The 18,330-nt window shown below is 54.2% G+C and overlaps 1 protein-coding gene across 4 annotated transcripts; it reads left to right on the top strand.

The window, feature by feature from the left end:
- The first annotated feature begins 1,350 nt into the window (after nt 1–1,350).
- Nucleotides 1,351–18,144, top strand: DRC7 (dynein regulatory complex subunit 7). 4 transcript variants are annotated; one of them, XM_072826943.1, is made up of 19 exons: nt 1,351–1,461; nt 2,534–2,580; nt 2,713–2,935; nt 3,261–3,435; nt 3,727–3,852; nt 4,659–4,817; nt 6,948–7,106; nt 8,040–8,258; nt 9,297–9,425; nt 11,464–11,536; nt 12,713–12,841; nt 13,030–13,158; nt 14,102–14,322; nt 14,943–15,158; nt 15,696–15,806; nt 15,891–16,001; nt 16,867–17,061; nt 17,652–17,791; nt 17,884–18,144. In XM_072826943.1, exons 3-19 carry the CDS (start codon nt 2,748–2,750, stop codon nt 17,975–17,977), a joined length of 2,574 nt encoding a protein of 857 aa, XP_072683044.1. In that variant the 5' UTR covers nt 1,351–1,461; nt 2,534–2,580; nt 2,713–2,747; the 3' UTR covers nt 17,978–18,144. The 4 variants fall into 4 exon arrangements, with proteins under 4 accessions (XP_072683044.1, XP_072683041.1, XP_072683042.1 ...); XM_072826940.1 differs by having other exon boundaries at nt 4,623–4,817; XM_072826941.1 differs by having other exon boundaries at nt 1,373–1,476; nt 4,623–4,817.
- Nucleotides 18,145–18,330: the final 186 nt, after the last annotated feature.

Genomic DNA, 18,330 nt, shown 5'->3' with positions numbered 1-18,330 from the left:
CACCAGAATTTAAAATCATTATTTATTATTGAGAATTGAGGTGATTGCTATGTCTCCCCCAGGAGCAGCAAATGTCCAACCTTATCAGGATGGTGTTTCTGCCGACACGTTCCACCCCCCCACTCCCCCACAGGGCTGCTTTACAACTTTCAAGGCCCCTCCCTCCAATAACAAAAAAGTAAAAGTATATTTTTTCACTGCATTGGTACAAAGACCAATATAATTCAGGTGGACTCATAATTATATACTTGTGATTAGTCTATTCATTTTTTCTTCTGAATTTGAAAGATTAAAATTAATTTTCATGGGCCACTATGAGTTTTCCCTGTTTTGTGAGTCGTAGATGAAATCAGCCCATTTTCATGGGCTCTGGATGAGTTTTCCCTGTTTTGTGAGTCGTAGATGAAATCAGAAGCCCAACCTGGGCTGGAATCCAAGACTCATTTAGGTAGTTGGGTATTATCTACCATGATAAGCGGACACACCAGGTCCCACACTGGTTTCCATCTGTCTTGATGAGGGCCACACAGACCATGCATGCGGTAGAGGCAGTGGTGGCCTGGTAAATGCTTCACTGGGGGGAAAAGTCCTGGCGTATAACATTGGCCAATTTTATTTCTTTTTTCTTTTCTTTTTTTTTTTTTTTTAAGTAGGCTCTACACTGGGTGTAGAGTCCAACCTAGGGCTTGAACTCACAACCCTGGGATCAAGACTCAAGCTGAGATCAAGAGTCGGACCCCTAACTGACCAAGCCACCCAGACACCCCAACATTTGCCAATTTTAAACGATTGGCATGACATCACTGAAGAGAAGGTGGGAAGAAATTCAGAGTAGCTTATCATTATGTAACATTTCCGTTATACAGATACAGTAGTAGGAAATAACTTCAAGAATATACATGCTGGTGAAATGTAGTAAAATAATTAAAAAGTAATGAGTTTTAATTACCTCCACTTCTAATATAATCTATTTATAAGTTTTTTTTTTAAGATTTAATTTATTTATTCATGAGAGACACAGAGAGGCAGAGATATAGGCAGAGGGAGAGGCAGGCTCCCTGTGGGGAGCCCAATGCAGGACTCAATTCCAGGACCCCGGGATCATGACCTGAGCTGAAGGCAGATGCTCAACCACTGAGCCAACCACGTGTCCAAATTTATAAGTTTCTATAATTTAATGTGCAATCGTGGCTGTTTGTCAACTGGCTTGCAAACATTTCTGAAATTTTAACAATCAGCTCTTGCAAGTTGGCACAAACTGGCTCCAGCCTGTCACTTGCTGAGGGACCTACCACACATTGTCTTCTGGGCCCAGATCTAGACAGCAACAGAAGACTGCATTTCCCAGAAGCCTCCTCTCCCAGACCCTGCACTCTGCTTGGAAAGCTGTTTCCATGGAGACAGGCTAACAGATGGCCCAGACAGTCCTCAGAGGGGTGAGGAGTGAGCAGAGGCCCTGAGGTAGCTGGTGGTGGGGTAAGAAGTAGGGTGGTGATGGGAAGAGGGCTTTTTCTGCTGAGGGACTTTCAGGCCTGATCTTTCTGGGGAAGCTGTGTGTGTGTGTGTGTGTGTGTGTGTGTGTAGGTTTCTGGTTGCTGCCAGGGAGGGGTGCAGAAAAGGGCCTGTGGGGTGGGGAGGTCCTCTGGGCAGGGACTGGCCTCCCTAAACCAGGCTGTACCTGAAGGGGCAGCCTGGTGTGGGAAATTAGTATAACAGGTTCTGGCTCAGTTCCACCTCTCGTGTTCTGTGACCTTGGGCTTGGGGCCCATCTCAGTGCCTGTCATAGTTGTAACCCCCTGCTGCTCACAGACACCTTGGCTTTCTCCCCACTTCCTTCTTTACTTACCTCTCCCCCACCCCACCCCACCCCACCCCCGCCCCATCCCTTCTAGGGCTTCCCAACTTTATCGGGAAATAGATCCTGGTAGGTCCTAAGGTGTACGGTTTCCAGAGCCAGAAATATACGGCTCAAACCCCAGACTGCTACTTATTAGCTCTGTATTGTAGCCACTGCACTTAATGTCTCTAGGTCTCAATTTTCTCATCTGCAAAGTGGGTACCAAAGGAGCGTCTACCTCTCAGAGTCTGTAAGGGAAGAACTCAATTCGGTGCCCTATCTCCTCTGCTTCTCCTTTACTTCTCCTAAGGGACACTTTGCCCCCCCCCCCACCTCTGGTCACCAAATGTGTGGGGGTTTCTCCCCACACCAATAAGTTCTCTGCGACCTCTGTCCTGCGGGCTGACACAGGGCTTGACCCAGAGAGCACAGGCTATGTGACCCCCCACATACTTGTCCAGGTGCCTGGTGGCAGCCTGCCCATGCCTTTCTCTGTGCCTCGGCTCCAAGCCTGGTGATGTTACCTTTCTTTCCTTCCTCTTTTCTCTAATCCCTATGGCATTAGCATCACTTGCCATGAAGAGAAGCTACTGTTGAATAAGTAAAATAAATAAAACTGCATTAGTAACTTTGGGCCACCTGCTCAGCCCTGACAATAGCTTCCACGCTGCGACCTGCTCTGTCTCTGTCTTATAGGGAGATCCGCAAACGGTGGAAAAGTGTCACAGACGTGCTGGCACCAAGTAAGACTTTCTTTCTCCCTGATGGAGGGGAAGTTGAGGGGGGCTCGCTTCCCGCCCCCAACCCCTCCCGGAGACGCAGGCCACCCTGGTGACTGAAGTGGGCCACCCTTGGTGCGTTCACCCCTCCCACAGAGACTCGGGCTCAGGACAGCCAGAGGCCGCCGGGGATGGAGGTCCTGAAGGAGAAAGTGGAGGAGGAGGCGGCCACGGAGCGGGCAGAGGCGGCCGAGCGGGGCGAGAAGCTGCTGAGGCCCCTGGACGCGCGGAGGGAGGAAGCCCCCATGACGCAGGAGATGCTCCGAGACCTGGAGAAGAAGCTGTCGGAGATTGAGATCGTCGTCCCGGAGCAGCCCTTGTGCGTGTCGGGGTCGGGGCTTCGGGCCAGACAGAAACAGCGGCTCCAGGGTTGGGAGGTGGGAGCCGACGCAGAGGGAAGCAGATACGAGTGAGGGCTCTGCTTTCCATCCGCCTCGTCCAGGTCCCCTCTCTGCCCCTCGTGAGCTGTGTGACCCGGGGCAAGTCACTCGGCCTCTCTGTGCCTCAGTTCCCTTCTCTGTTTAAAAGTGCACATGATAATAATGATACCCCTCTGGGCAGTTGTGAGGATTACACGAGGAAGGGCTAGCGCCAGCCAGGGTGCCAGCCCAGGTGCCAGGGGGCCACCTGTCTTGTGGGCACAGGACCTTCACGAAGGACTCAATCGACATCTCCAAGCTACCCCTCTCCTACCAAAGCAACACACTCAAGGAGGAACACCTGCTGCAAGTGGCAGACAACTTCTCTCGTCAGTACAGCCACCTGTGCCCAGACCGCGTGCCCCTCTTCCTGCACCCACTGAACGAGTGCGAAGTGCCCGTAAGGCCGGGTGGTAGAGGGTAGGACAGAGGCTGGAGGGCAGAGGGCAGAGGGAGGTGAGCCAAAGCCTGTGGGTCAGAGCTTGTATCTGGGCACAGCATAAACTCAAATGCCAGCATGCCCCAGCAGGCTCCATGTGACTCACCCCAGGGACCTGTGGTGACCTGGAGACCCATGCCCATCTAAGGGGCCACGGATAACCAGCGCCCCACACAGGGCCTTGGCTTTGGGGAAGGGCTGGCCTCCCCTGGTGGAAGTCCTTCTTGGAGCCTGTGGTCTCTCCCCTTGCAGAAGTTTGTGAGCACAACCATCCGGCCCACGCTGATGCCCTACCCTGAGCTCTACAACTGGGACAGCTGTGCCCAGTTTGTATCAGACTTCCTCTCCATGGTGCCCCTGCCTGACCCCCTCAAGCCAGTAAGTGCCACCCCAGGCTGCAACCTTTGGCCCATGAGGCTGAGGATGGGAAGCCAGGGAGCAGGAGACTCAGGGAGGTTCAGGCCACGGCCCATAGTCTATCTGATCTGAGTCCCTCAGAGACCACCCCACCCAGGGGATGGGAGTGGGGGTGGGGAAATGGGCTCAGAGAGGATGGCCACTGGCCTGAGGTCACACAGCAAGGCTGGTCTCCTGGCTCCACCTCTTTGTCTCCTTTGCCTCCTTCTGCCTTCAGAGTGTTCCTTTCAAGACATGAGAGATGGGGAAAGGAGAGGGGGGGAGGGCCCCGCTGCCTGTGACCCCCGGCCCCATCTTTGGGCTTCTGTTCAGTTCAATTTGTTTCCCAACTGAGAATGGAGGGAACGAGGGAGAAAGGGATAGGTACACAGTGGAGAACTAAGGAAGGGAAGAGAAGGAAAGATCAGAAGAGAAGGTGAGAACTTTGGAAGAAAACCATTAAATGACCAATCAGAGAGCATTAGACCAGAAGCTTCCATAGTCCAGGGGTCTTTCCCATCAGGAAGTCCACAGCCACTTAAAATTATAGGCAAATGTGGATTGTACTTTATATACATGGGCCGTGGTCCCATCCCATTCTTAGCAGGCTCCCTAACCTGACAAAGTGGGGGAGCCCAGGTCGGGGGTGGGGATCCAGCCTGCGCCTTAGCCCTAGTGCCCAGCCGCTGGCCAGTGGGGGGACAGGTCGGGGGCTGCGGTGCCGGCAGTGCTGACCAACCCTCTGTGGCCAGCCCTCGCACCTATACTCCTCCACCACGGTGCTCAAGCACCAGAAGGGGAACTGCTTTGACTTCAGCACGCTGCTCTGCTCCATGCTCATCGGCGCTGGCTATGACGCCTACTGCATCAACGGCTACGGCTCGCAGGACATATGCCACATGGACCTGACTCGGCACGTGTGTCCGCTCACCATGAAGCACAAGGAGGTAGGTGCAGCTTGGGCTGCCACAGGCATCCTGCAAGATGCACCCTCCTTAACGCAGTGCGTCCCCGTGGCTCCCGGCCCTGCCGGCCACCCCTGAGCAGCTGCCAGCTGCCCTGTCCTTCATTCCAGCCACTGTGGGTCTGTCCCCGGCATCTAGGCACACACAGCCCAGTTCTCCAACCCACTCTCCTCTTTCCCTGTTGTAACTCACTTTCAGCTACTGTTCCCCATGGGCTGAGTTTTGTGACCGCTGCATGGTTTCTTAGTCTCCTCCAGATTTACCCTACGCATTTGATAAAAATCCACCTGACCGCTTTCTAGTTAAGGAAAAAACAAATGGACAGTTTGTTTGCTGTTTTTTCCCCTCCACCCTCCAATACAAAAGACACTCCTCTTTTAAAAAAGGAAAAGATTTTATTTATTAGAGAGAGAGAGAGGAGGGGCAGAGGGAGAGAGAGAAGCAGACCTCCCGCTGAGCACAAAGCCTGATGATGCAGGGCTCCAACTCAGGACTCTGAGATCATGACCTGAGCTGAAACCAAGAGTCAGACGCTTAACTGAGCCATCCAGGTGTCCCTCAAATGGCCTCTTTTTAACAGCAAAGAATTGTTACCAACCCTCTCCTCTGGCAGGTGGTGGGTGTGTTTTTCTACCAGTTGACTGGCCCCAAATGGCTAGAGGCTGCTGTGGACATAAGAAACACTCCTTTTAAAAAATAATATTTAGGGGTGACTGAGTGGTTTAGCATCGCCTTCAGCCCAGGGCGTGATCCCGGAGACCTGGGATCGAGTCCCACGTCAGACTCTCTGCATGGAGACTGCTTCTCCCTCTGCCGGTGTCTCTGCCTCTCTCTCTGTCTCTGTGACTCTCATGAATAAATAAATATTATTTTTTAATATTTTATTTATTTATTCATGAGAGACAGAGAGAGGCAGAGACATAGGCAGAGGGATTTGATGCCAGGACCCCAGGATCACAACCTGAGCCAAAGGCAGATGTTCATCCACTGAGCCACCCAGGGCCCCAAGAAACTTTCTTAAATAAACGTAATTTTAGGAATCAAAAAGTATCTTTTTGCATTTTGGAAATAGCCACAGTGCAGACAGACAATGCTGTTGGTGAACTGGACTCTGATTAGAGTCAAGCTCCTGTGGGTGTCCACAGCCCAGGGCAGGTGATCCAGGGGCCTGGGGCGTCCTGATGCCCATGCACCTGTGTCACACCTGTGAGACAGGTGCTTGAGAGGTGGAAGGCACCAGGTGGGAGTCTTGCTCACTCAGGCCCGCCTTCCCCAGAAATATGAAACAAAAGCCTCATTGCTTTTGGCTCCACCATCCTGTGAGCTCACACATGGGGCTCTTACCTCAGCCCAAATCCTAATAGTTAAAATGATATAATAGGCACCAGAGGAAGAGAATTTTCAGGTTTATATACTACTTTCATGTCCATTGACTCAGTTACTGCTCACAATAGTGCTGTGTGGTGGGTATTTTCACTCCTATTTTACAGACGAGTATATAGAGATGAACAGTGAGATGGGGCAATGTGTACAAAGCCACGCGGCTGGTAAATGGAACCTCGGGGGCTGAGGCCCCACCTGGCTGACTCCAAGCTGCCCCCGTGACATCTGCAGCCTCTGCGGTGTTCTGTCCTGGACACTTTTCTTGCCTCCTAGCACACATTCTTTCACACATGCATGCACACACAGGCTTTCTTCTCCCTCCTAGCCTAGCAAACTCTAAGTCAGCATGTGAAACCCTCCAATGACAGAGGCTGGGCAATCCAGCTCCCGACGACGCACCTGATCTCGGTCAGATCCAGATGGTAGGCAGTCAGGGCCATGGGGAACGGAGTGGGGAAGATCACATCTCCGGACCTCTGCTGTGCCTGGCACCCCTCGGGGGTGGTTGCCTGTCTTTGGTTCCGAGAACAAGCCCTGGGCAGAAGTCTTGTACTATTTCCATCCCATTCTACTGAAGGCCCTGAAGTCAGGGAAGCGGGAGCCTCCTGCTCCGGGGCCTGAGAGCCCGAGGTGAGGAGGGGTGGGTACCTCCAGGAGCAGATGTGACCTCCTGGTCTGAGTGGTGAGCGATGCAGGGCCGCTGATCCTTCTTCTCTCGTTGGGTGACAGATGGTTCAGGAGGAAGAAAAGGTACCATCTAAGAAGTACGCCATTAAACCGCCCAGGGACCTGAGCAGCAGGTTCGAGCAGGAGCAGGAGATGAAGAAGCAGGAGGAGATGAAAGGGCAGGAGGAGAAGCAGCGGAGGGAGGAGGAAGCACGGCTCCTGGTGGGTCCGCACCCTCAGCCCCCACTCAGTTCTCCAGGAGAGGCTGCTAGCAACTGACAACTGACAGGTCTGGGAGGGGATGTGTTCACGACCCCGGTCCACGTCCCCTCCGCCACACCCTGCCATCCCCCACCTCTGCCCAGCCTCGTGGGGACCTCTTACTGGTGGTCAGCCAGCTTCTGTGGTGGATTCCTAATGTCGAGAGCTCTGCTGCCTGAGGCCACCCGTTCATTCTACGCTGGCTCTGATGTTCTCCTGGTTCCAGACTCTTTCCCTAAAGATCTACTTGCACAAACTCCCCATCCTCCCAGCTCTCCATCCTCCCATCCCTCCTCTCAGCTCTCCATCCTCCCATCCATTCCGCATACACTCCCCTCCCATCCTTCCAGCTCTGCATCCTCCCAGCTCCATCGTCCCATCCATCCTCCCAGTTCTCCTTCCATCTATCCATACTCTCATCTCCCCCCTCCCTCCCTCCCTCCCACAGTTTTCCTCCCTCCCTCCCCTTCCTTTCCTTCCATGTAGTATTTACTGAGCATCTCCTCTGGTCCAGGCTCTGTAGATGTACCAGTAAACATGACACAGTCACCCTTCTTCCAGAGGGAAGCAGACAAGGGAGACACACCCTTACCTTTCTTTGGATGAAATCTCATCCAGAATCACAATACAGAAAAGCCAGTAAATCCCAGATATTCTAGGGCTCCAAAGGGCTCGGTTTTTTAACTACAGATAAACTCAGATTCTCCCATTTTACTGATCAGAAAACAGGCTCAGAAGTGGGGTGATGTCCTCAAGGTCATGCAGCTACCCAAAGCTGTACTCTGGACCAGAACTCAGCTCTCTCGCTGGTTCCCCAGCTCTGGAGAGATGTTTGGGCCCCTGACACCCCCTTTCCCACCCATTGGCCCATCGTCACCCAGCTTTCCTGTGCAGGAGGTGGAGAAAGCAAACATCGACCCTCTGCATGGCCTAAGGGTGCACTCCTGGGTCGTGGTGCTGTCAGGGAAGCGTGAGGTACCTGAGAGCTTTTTCATTGACCCATTCACGGCACGCAGCTACAGCACCCAGGATGACCACTTCCTAGGCATTGAGAGCCTCTGGAACCATAAGAACTACTGGATCAATATGCAGGACTGTTGGAACGGCTGCAAGGTGCTGGGCCCAGGGTGGGGTGGGTGTGATGGGCACAGTTGGGGCTGGGGAGGGGGATGCCCTGTGGGGCGAGCTGGCTGCCACAGAGCTCCAGACTTTTCCCATTGCTGAGTCCCCATAGCCCACTCCTTTGTCCACAAATATCCATTTTAATATGATTACTTTCTCTCTTTTGATGTGTGTATCCTGACAAAATGTGGATTGTTAATTTGTAGGAATGATTTTTTAAAAGCAATGTATTGAAGTGCAACATACAGACAGAAAAGTGTACTCATCCTAAGTGTACAGTTCAGTGAATTCCCATATATTTATATATGTATGTACACATATGTGATGTGTGTCAGTGTGTGTGTACATACATATATTAAACTCAGTACCATTATATACATTAAAAATACATGTGCACATTTCGGAGAGGGTCATAACTGGACACAAAGAGGACTTTCTGGAGTGTGGGCAATGTTTTATTTCTTGATCTGGGTTTATGGAAATTCATTGAGCTGAACACCTGAGCTCAGGTAGGCTGGATGAAAAGAAGGTGGAGCCCCACTCCACAGAGAAGAAATTCCCATCTGCCTCCTCTGCTCCTCTGTGAAATTCCACGCTGGCCTGCCTTGTTCCCTCTCCCTGGCATGAGTAAAAACCATACGATAGCCCTTTCTCAAACCCACCATCTCCCTCTCCCATAAAATCCTCTGGCTTGCCTCTGCTCCAAACCCTGCCTGGGACGCTCCCCTGTCAGTGCAGGATAACCTCACATCCAGGCTGGGCCCAGGCCAGGGAGTCCCAAATCTCACAGGGCCAATAGCAGGATTTTTTCACAGGGAGACTGGACAATGGGGTGGGCCTCAGTTTCCCTGTTGAAATGAGGAGGAGGGGTGTAGACTCTCATAGGCTGCCTGGAGCTGACCTTCTGCCCCTCTGAGACCCTGGCCAGGCCTCTCCTCTACACTGGTACAGCTGTTCCCCACCACCCTGTGGAACAGGAGGGGGTTGCGCTGGCTGTGGAATGTGCTCAGCTCATCCTTCCCCTATCAGGACTTGATCTTTGACCTGGGAGACCCTGTGAGGTGGGAGTACCTGCTCTTGGGGACTGATAAATCTCACCTGTCCTTGACTGAGGAAGAGGATGATGGGATGAATGACAATGACGATGTGGAGAACCTGGTGGGTCTTAGCAGTGTGGGGCTGGGTGGTGGGATGGGGGGTTTATACCCTGTCTTGCCTCAGGCCAACCTGACCAACGTCCCCACCTTGTGCATGTGAATTGAGTGGGGTTAGGGTAGGGGGAGATGGGCCAGATAGACCAATTATAGGTTCTCCAAAGCAGAGGGGCCTGGACCATGCTCTCATTTTACAGATGGGCAAACTAAGACCCAGACAGGTTCGCTGACCTACCCAGGACCCCCCAGTGGGGTAGGGAAGGGCTGGGACCTGCATCTGGGTCCCCTGTCCCACATACAGTCCACCCTGGTCAGCGGTTGCCCTGTTTCTATAAAGAGCCATGTCCCCTGCAGTAGGGGTGACAAGACTCTGACCTCATTTGCAGGCCTTCCTGCATAGCCACTATGATCCCCCTCACGTGCTTCCAGGCCCTTCTTATCTGTCATATCAGCCCTCCATTGGCCAGGGGCCTTCCCCATGGCATCAGCTTCCCTTCTCCCATGTCCTCTGTGAGGGCCTATGGGGGGTCAGGCACCTAAAGTCCTTAACTCTTGGCTGAGACACTCTGGGCAAACTTCCCAATTATGGAGAGTTTCAGTCTCATCATCTGTATGTAAAATGAGGGTGGGGGAATGGGATCAGTTACAGCCACAGTAATAGTACTAGGGGTAGCAGGTGGCTAGAGCTGCCATAACAAGTACCACCCACCAAGGGGCTTAAACCAAAGAAGTTAATTTTCTCCCAGTTCTGAAAGCTGGAGGTCCAAGATCCAGGTGTCAGCATGTTGGCTTCTTCTGAGGCCCCTCTCCTCGGCATGTGTCCTCACGTGGTCCTTCTGTACACGTGTCTTAATCTACTCCTCAAGCAAGGACACCAGTCACACTGGATTATGGCCCACCCTAGTGTCCTCACTTTAACTTAACTACCTCTTGAAAGATTCTGTCTCCAAATATAGTCACCTTCTGAGGTCCTGGGGGGTTAGGACATGATTAGGGAGACACAATTCAGCCCATTACACTCAGTAACACTGCCATGGCCCTAAGTGCCAGCAGGCACTTAGCTTGAATTAGCAGGTGCTTAACCTGAATTAACTAACTTGTCCAAGTCTTTACAACCACCTGGTGAGGCCGGTGTTAGTATTATCATTTATGATTATCATCATCCCGTTTTACAGATGGGAAGACTGACACGGAGGTGGGGGAAAGTGATTTACCCAAATGTCAATGGCCAGTGAGTGGCAGAGCTGGGGCTTGAACCTGAGATCTGACTGTCTGGCTCCCAAGGCTGGGATCTGAACAGTGACTCTGTTCTACCTCCTTTGGACTGCTTGGGGGTAAAATTAGACCAGTGTTAGGAGGAGCTTGGCATGGCGTCATCTCTGGAGATCAGCCTCCCTGGCAGTATGTCTCGGGGCACAGGCGCCCCCTGCTGGCCTCCAGACGTGGACAGATAAGATGACGAGGGACCAGGTGTGACCAGTGTTTGGGGGCAGTTTTAAATGGAGGAAAATCTTTCTGTAGTTACCTAGCTTGAGGACCATTTGTGTAAACCAGGCCTTATTTTACAGATGAGGAATCTAAGGCTCAAAAAGGCAGAGTAAGACAGTAGCGAGGCAGTGTCTCAAGTGGTTCATATACATTCTACATGTAATCCTCCCATGGAGTCCAGGTAACAGGATGCAGGCTCAGAGCAGTTGAGGGACTTACTTGCCCAGGACCCCTAGCTGATGTGGGCTGGAGGGCCACCCGACTCCAGATGCCCCTCTCTTAGGAAGGATCTGGCTGTGCCTGGTGCCCATGCCGACCGACCAGGTGTTGACCATCCTGGTCAGGTGGGTCAAGGGGCTCCTGAGCTGCCTCCTTTTCTTCTTTACCTGGGGTCATGCCAGGTCAGAACTGCCCCTGACCTTTGGCACCCCTGGGGGAGCTAGCAGCCACTGTGGCTTGGCCCTGGGGGGGGCAAGACAGAGGCTCTGCCTCTAGCTTCCGCTCCAAGGCCCAGCCCTGACCAGAGCCTGCCCCCTCCCCACCTCTCCCAACAGGGCAAGGAGGATGAGGATAAGAGTTTCGACATGCCACCCTCATGGGTGGAGCAGATTGAGATCTCCCCAGAAGGTACATGCACATTTGTGTTCCTTGCCTCCCCAGGACCAGTTAGTGGGGGAGCCAGTGAAGGCTGCCCCAGCCCCTCATTTCCACCTCTCCTGCCTTCTGCTGTGCCCTGATGCACCCTGCTCTGAACAGTGTCTCTGTTCTATCTACTTCCCGCCACATGCACTCAGCTCTGTGGCTGGGGGCCTGACACCAGTCTGGTGTACGGGGGAGGAAGGGAGGGGTGCCAGGTTAACCTGTGCTAGGTGATGGAGTGTGGATAATAAAGGACGGAGGAGAGGGATCCCTGGGTGGCTCAGCGGTTTGGCACCTGCCTTCGGTCCAGGGTGTGATCCTGGAGTCCCGGGATCAAGTCCCACATCAGGTTCCCTGCATGGAGTCTGCTTCTCCCTCTGCCTGTGTCTCTGCCTCTCTCTCTCTCTCTCTCTCTCTCTCAGTCTGTGTCTCTCATGAATAAATAAATAAAATATTTTTAAAAATAAATAATAAAAAAATAAAGGACGGAGGACCAGGACGTGGTTGTTGCCCTCCCCCACCCCCCTGCCAGGAGGAGGCCAAACAGCATAGTACCCAGATGGCAGAGGGGAGCAGAGGCATCAGGACCAGGGAGGAGCAGCTCCCCAGGGAGGAGTAGGCAGAGAAAGCAGCAGGGAAGGGCCACTTGTGAGCCACGCCAACATCTACTGGCTGTTGAGGTTCCTGTCTGGGAGGCCTAGACCCACACGGAGGGCATAGGGTATTCCAACAGTGGGAAGGGCTAGAGAGGGCATCATGGGAACCAGGGGAGGAGTTCCCAGCCCAGCTGCCCGCTTGGGGACTGGGAGAAGGTGGGCAGGAAGGGCTTCCAAGAGGAGGAGGAGTCTGAGCAGGGTTTTAAGGGATCAGAAGCCAGCCCAGTAAGGGCAGGAGGGGATGGTGATTCCCGCAGAGAGACCTGCACAGGCAGAGGCCCAGCAGCGAGTGAGTGGTGTGGTAGGGCACAGCTCCCGTGGTCAGGCTCAAAGCTGAGAACTCCTCCAGGGCAGGAGCTACCCTGGTGACTACTTCCCTCTGTCTCCCTGGAGTGGGCTTGGGGCCTGGAGGAGTTTAGCACAGTGACCAGATGAGTGGCTGAGTGGGGTTGGCCCTCTAGTGCCCCAATCTGGGGAGGCGGGACCCCAGCCCACTCTGTGTCTGCAGCGTTCGAGACCCGCTGCCCCAGTGGGAAGAAGGTGATCCAGTACAAGAGGGCCAAGCTGGAGAAGTGGGCCCCATATCTCAACAACTATGGCCTCGTGTGCCGCCTCACCACCTACGAGGACTTGGAGTGTAAGGCGGGCAGCCCCGGCCGCGAGGGCAGGAGAGCTGGGTTCCCCAGTGGGCTATGTGACCTTGGGCACGTCCCTGCCAGGCACTTGTTGTGCGTGTGGGCCCCCGCTGACCTGTGTGCCGGGAAGGGTGGGACAGAGGCTGGGGGAGCCAGCCTGGCTGTGGCAAGTACTGATCGTGCCCTGCAGGTACCAAGACTTTGGAGATAAAGGAGTGGTACCAGAACCGGGAGGATATGCTAGAGCTAAAACACATCAACAAGAGCACAGGTCTGAATATCGACTACTTCAAGCCAGGCCATCCCCAGGCTCTGCGTGGTGAGTGGAACCCGCTGTCGGTCCCAGTGGGAGCCCAGGGTATGACAAGCAACATAAGCCCCCACCCCTGCCTCCCTAAGCAAACCAGATGTGCACGAGGCCAGGGGAAGTGCAGAAGATGTGACAAATGTCCCTCCAGGAAAGTCAAAACCAGGGCCACATGCCCATTCTGTGCTTAGGGCTAGGCACATGCTGAAGGCCACCTTTCTAAGGGGTCAGGACACAGAGCAACAAAACTAACAAATGCCCCCACAAGGGCGATGCGGAGGGCAGGGGTGTGGTCATGAGCCCAAGAGGCAGGGAAGTGAGGGAAGGATGTGTCTTGAAAGAATCAACAGCCCTAACCAAGGACACAGAGAAGAAAAGCCTAGTGTCATTATATATCCTTTAAAAATGATCAAACTCACTTGATGGCTGAAATGAAAGAAAAAGGAAGGAAGGAAGGAAGGAAGGAAGGAAGGAAGGAAGGAAGGAAGGAAGGAAGGAAGGAAGGAAGGAAGGAAGGAGCCGTTTTACAAACCTCATGTTGCGAAGATGACAAAATGGTCCTACCAGTGTATAAGCAAAGCAGCAGAGAGTTGCTCCCTGTCACTGCTCATAGGACAGCAAACTGGCTCAACTTTTCGAGAAAGTAGTTGGGCAAAATAATAATAGCTTTAAAATACATACGCTTTTCGACCAGCTGTGCTACCTCTGAGAATTTGTCCTGAGCAAATACTGGGCAAGAACTAAAGAATGTTCACCCTGGTGTTGTTTCTAATGACAAAAAGGTGAGAAACAACCTGAACACCCAGCAGTGGGGCATTGGTTCCATAAGTCCTGCTCATCCGCGAGCATCCATGGACATGCCTTCTCCCTGGGGCCCGGGCCCGGGTTCTCAAGCCAGGGGCCAGCGCTCCTGGTCTCACCCCGCTGCCTTCCCGGCCCCCGCCTCCCACCACAGCGCACTCGTACGTGTCTATGCAACCCGAGATGGACCGGGTCATGGAGTTCTACGAGACAGCCCGTGTGGACGGCCTGGTAAAGCGGGAGGAGACGCCCAGCTCGATGACGGAGCACTACCGAGGACGGTCTGACTTCCTCTCCTACCGCCATGTGGATTTTGGGCCCAGGGTGAAGAAGTTGGCTCTGAACAGCGCAGAGTCAAACCCGCGGCCAGTGGTGGTGAGCTGTCGTTGGGGCAGGCACAGGGCGCCCGCTCTCTGCGGCAGCGCTGGAGCCACACCTTCAGGAGGGGGCACCTCCTGGTTATAAAGCGGGAGAGATTGTGCCCCCTGCCACTGTGCCATACGTGCACACTAGAACGGTGGCTCTCAGATACTACTGTGCCAGTGTCCATAGGCTTGGTTCTTGGGAGTCTTTTCTAACCTATTTGAGATGTGTGTGTGAGCGAAGGTAGGACCCCTGTATCGCTCACCTCACATTGAATCGGCCCTTTTCCCTCCACATCCCTGCAAATGACCTGGCAGCTGTGGCTAATGGCTGTCTACCCAAGGAGCTCTTCCCAGCAGGAAGGGATGTGTAGTGATAAAGCAGGGCGCCTGGCGAGGTGGTGAGCTCCCTATCTCTGGAGGTGAGCAAATAGAACCCTGTGCGGGAAGAGAACAAATGCCGCAGCATCAGGGCTGAGGTGGCCCGGCTGAGGACCCACGGGGCCCTGGGGAGCCATCGGCGGCAGGAAGGGCTGCTCCACGGAAGGTCCCCCAAGACCCCAGAGCCCGGGGTCCCTGAGCGTCCTGTACTTCTGCCCCCGGCGGCACGCGCAGAAATCCCCTTCCCACCAGAAAATCACAGAGCGGTTCTCCCGCAACCCCGAGAAGCCTGCGGACGAGGACGTGGCCGAGCGCACATTTCTGATCCAGGAGGAGCGCATCCAGCTGCGCTACCACTGCCGGGACGACCACATCACGGCCTCCAAGCGCGAGTTCCTGCGGCGCACGGAGGTGGACAGCAAGGGCAACAAGATCATCATGACGCCCGACATGTGTATCAGCTTTGAGGTGGGCCTGGGGCGCCGCGGTGGTTCCCTCTGGGTCGCCCGCACCCTAACTCATGGCTCCCAGCTGGGAACTTTATCTCCGCCCCTTGGGAAACTCAGGAGCTCCCATCTGGGGACCCTTGTCACTGCCGCTCCTCTGAAAATCTTCCCCCTTTCCCACCAAGAAAGACAACCCAACAGGCCAAGACTTGTCCTTACTGACCCTTCCCCCCAGTCCTGGAGAGAGCCGACCCCAGACCCTGGGGCCAACACTGGAGTGGGAGAAGGTCCCACCACCTCTACAGAGCCGGCTTCCGTCGTTGAAATCCTCACCCTCCTGGCACATTCCTTAGTCTGAGCCTCCAGCTCGTCTTCTTTTATTATCTGTGTTTTTATAGATGAAGAGACTGAGGTTCAGAGAGGTTAAGCCAGTTGCTTATGGTCACACAGCTAGAAAATGGTGGGGGAAGATTTGAACCCGAGCAGTCTGGCTCCAGAGTCTGCCCACCACCTTAGCCGCTGCTGCCTCTCCTTGTCACTGTGCTTGTTGTCGTCCCAGGTGGAGCCCATGGAGCACACCAAGAAGCTTCTGTACCAGTACGAGGCCATGATGAAGCTGAGGAATGAGGAGAAGTTGTCCAGACATCAGGCCTGGGAGTCGGAGCTAGAGGTGGTCCCATCGGAGCGTGGGCAGGTAGGAGGTGGCAGGAGTGGAGAGTGTCTTAACCTTGCCCTCCCCTACTTCCCAATTCAGGTGCTGGAGATCCTGAAGCTTCAAGAGGAGGAGGACGACGCGCACACACTGGCCATCTCCATCTATGACACCAAGCGCAACGAGAAGAGCAAAGAGTATCGGGAGGCCATGGTGAGCCTTGTTCCCTGGCCCAGGCCCTGGCGTTTCCTGTACACCCCCACCACCAACAACAACCAGGCCTCCAAGGTGGTGAGGATGATTAGGGAGGCTGCCGGAGGCTCTTTATAGGGGATGACATTATTGACATCATTGCGGTCATCCTTGCTGCGGAGCTGCCCATTTCTAGGATGAACTCCAAAGAGCATGCAGGATCCAGACCAGGTCTCCCCCCACCTCCAGGGGCTATGGCCAAGCTGTAGAGGCCTCTACTGCATGGGGAAAGAAGGAAAATCATGTACCCACCTCCACTCAGGGCTCTCCCCAAGGTCAGGACCTGGGCCTGCAGCCCCAGTGAGCCACCTCTGGCCACAAAAGCTCAGGACATTTGGGTTACACCCTCAGGCTACAAGGCCCAGCTGGGGTTTCAAGGCAGCTTTTGAATCCCCTACATCAACCAAGTGAGGGCTTCTAAAAATAGTTAGGGGTTGGTGAGGCAGAACAGGGCATCAGATCCCAGGGACGGATGGGTTTCAGATCCCAGGGACAGATGGGTTTCAGATCCCAGGAATGGATGTTGACCCCCACATCCCCAGCCTCACTGGCCCCCTATCTGCCGATATAGGCCATAAGGCCCTGGGTAAGAAAGGAAGGGAGTTACCAGCAGTTTTCAACTTAACATTACTCTAACCACCATTTATTACCATTTATTGAGCAAGCATCTGCTGAGCATTAGCTGCCTGAATTCATGTTTGACGGAGTTGGCTATGAGGGACAGCACATAGTTCCTCTCAGATGTCTCAGTCACAGAGGTGCCAGGCACCTGGATGAGGTGACCCAGCTGACCCCCCCCCCCCCGCCCCGCCAACACTGCCCACAGGAGCGCGTGATGCATGAGGAGCACCTGCGGCAGGTGGAAGCCCAGCTGGACTACCTGGCCCCATTCCTGGCCCAGCTCCCGCCGGGAAACAAGCTGACACGCTGGCAAGCCATGTGTGTCAAGGAAGAGTGCCTCAGTGACTTCAAGCAGCGCCTCATCGACAAGGCCAACCTCATCCAAGCCCGTTTTGAGAAGGTGTGGCCAGAGTCCGGGCAGGGGAGGGAACCTCGGTGTCCACATCCAGAAAACGGACCTGGGGCTATCAGCTCACCATCTCTGATACAATTGTGAGGGACCAGTGAGGGAAAGAGTCTATCAGTGCTTGGAGTTTCCAAAAGACTGAGTTGTCCTTCCTCGTTCTTGTTTATTGGGTGGAAGGGTGGATGGAGGGGTGGATGGGGTGGATGTGTGGATGTAAGAGGGGTGCATTATACCACTCCTAGTCCTTGTCTCGTTTCTTCCCACTACATACCATGTAGTTTCCATGCATTACACCATTTAATCTTCACGACATGCTCTATGGTGTGTGCCAGGGGTATACGATGCCCTTCATTTTCTGACACGCTCTGAAAATGTTGGAAACTTGTTCACAAGTCTGTCTTGGCAGTGAGCCCTGCTCCTCATGGACAGGGCATCCCTCTATAAAAGTCCCCGCTGACTCCCACGCAAGACATTTTGCGGACCCCGCCTCTGCCTTCTGTGGGTGGTGGCGGCAGGGCCAGCCCTCATGAGGCTGAGAGTCAGCCCTAATCCACCCCCCTGCTCTCTCCTCCCTGCACCTGCAGGAGACCCAGGAGCTGCAGAAGAAGCAGCAGTGGTACCAGGAGAACCAGGTGACCCTGACGGCCGAGGACGAAGACTGGTACCTGAGTTACTGCTCTCAGGCCATGTTCCGCATCCGCATCTTGGAGCAGCGGCTCAACCGGTGAGTGGCGGGGGAGCTGGAGAGGACCCTCGGGAGGCTGGGGCAGAGCTTTGTGGGCCCTCACCATCTCCCGTTCCTCCCTCTGATCTCAGGCACAAGGAGCAGGCCCCGCTGAAATACCTGGCTCTGGAGGAAAAGCTCCACAAGGACCCCCGCCTGGTGGAGTTCCTGAAAGTCTTTGTTTGATGCCCCTCATGGGGCCTCTGCCAAAGCTACCAGAGCAAGAAACCTTCCCCACAGCCTGGACACCAGGCTCCCTACTCCCAGCAAATGACCACCCCCTCGGGCATCCAACCGCACTGCCACACCACCTCCCTGCACCCCAGTCTGCTCCTGCTCCTCATGACTTTCCGGTAAATAAACATACTTTTCATTTGCCGCTTATGCCTCATGTTTCACAAATTTCAGTGAAACTTGGATACTTTTTCTCCTTCCCTTCTTTATAGCCGGAGATCACCCCCACCCCACCCACCTTGGCCACTTCCCTCATTTATTTTCTCTCCTTCTTTCCACTGGAATGTTGAGTCTTTGTGGCACCG

The sequence above is a fragment of the Canis lupus genome, chromosome 5, assembly GCF_048164855.1.
Source record: "Canis lupus baileyi chromosome 5, mCanLup2.hap1, whole genome shotgun sequence".
NCBI lineage: Eukaryota > Metazoa > Chordata > Mammalia > Carnivora > Canidae > Canis > Canis lupus.
Note: the sequence above shows the minus strand (reverse complement) of the source record. Positions and strands in the feature narration are given on the sequence as shown.

What these genes read in the sequence shown, in the direction of transcription:
- DRC7 (XM_072826940.1), top strand. Translation starts at nt 2,748, where the DNA reads ATGGAGGTCCTGAAGGAGAAAGTGGAGGAGGAGGCGGCCACGGAGCGG. An exon ending in ATGACGATGTGGAGAACCTG is followed by an intron (nt 9,426 to 11,463) that starts GTGGGTCTTAGC and finishes CTCTCCCAACAG; the next exon opens with GGCAAGGAGGATGAGGATAA. An exon ending in AAGAGTATCGGGAGGCCATG is followed by an intron (nt 16,002 to 16,866) that starts GTGAGCCTTGTT and finishes CACTGCCCACAG; the next exon opens with GAGCGCGTGATGCATGAGGA.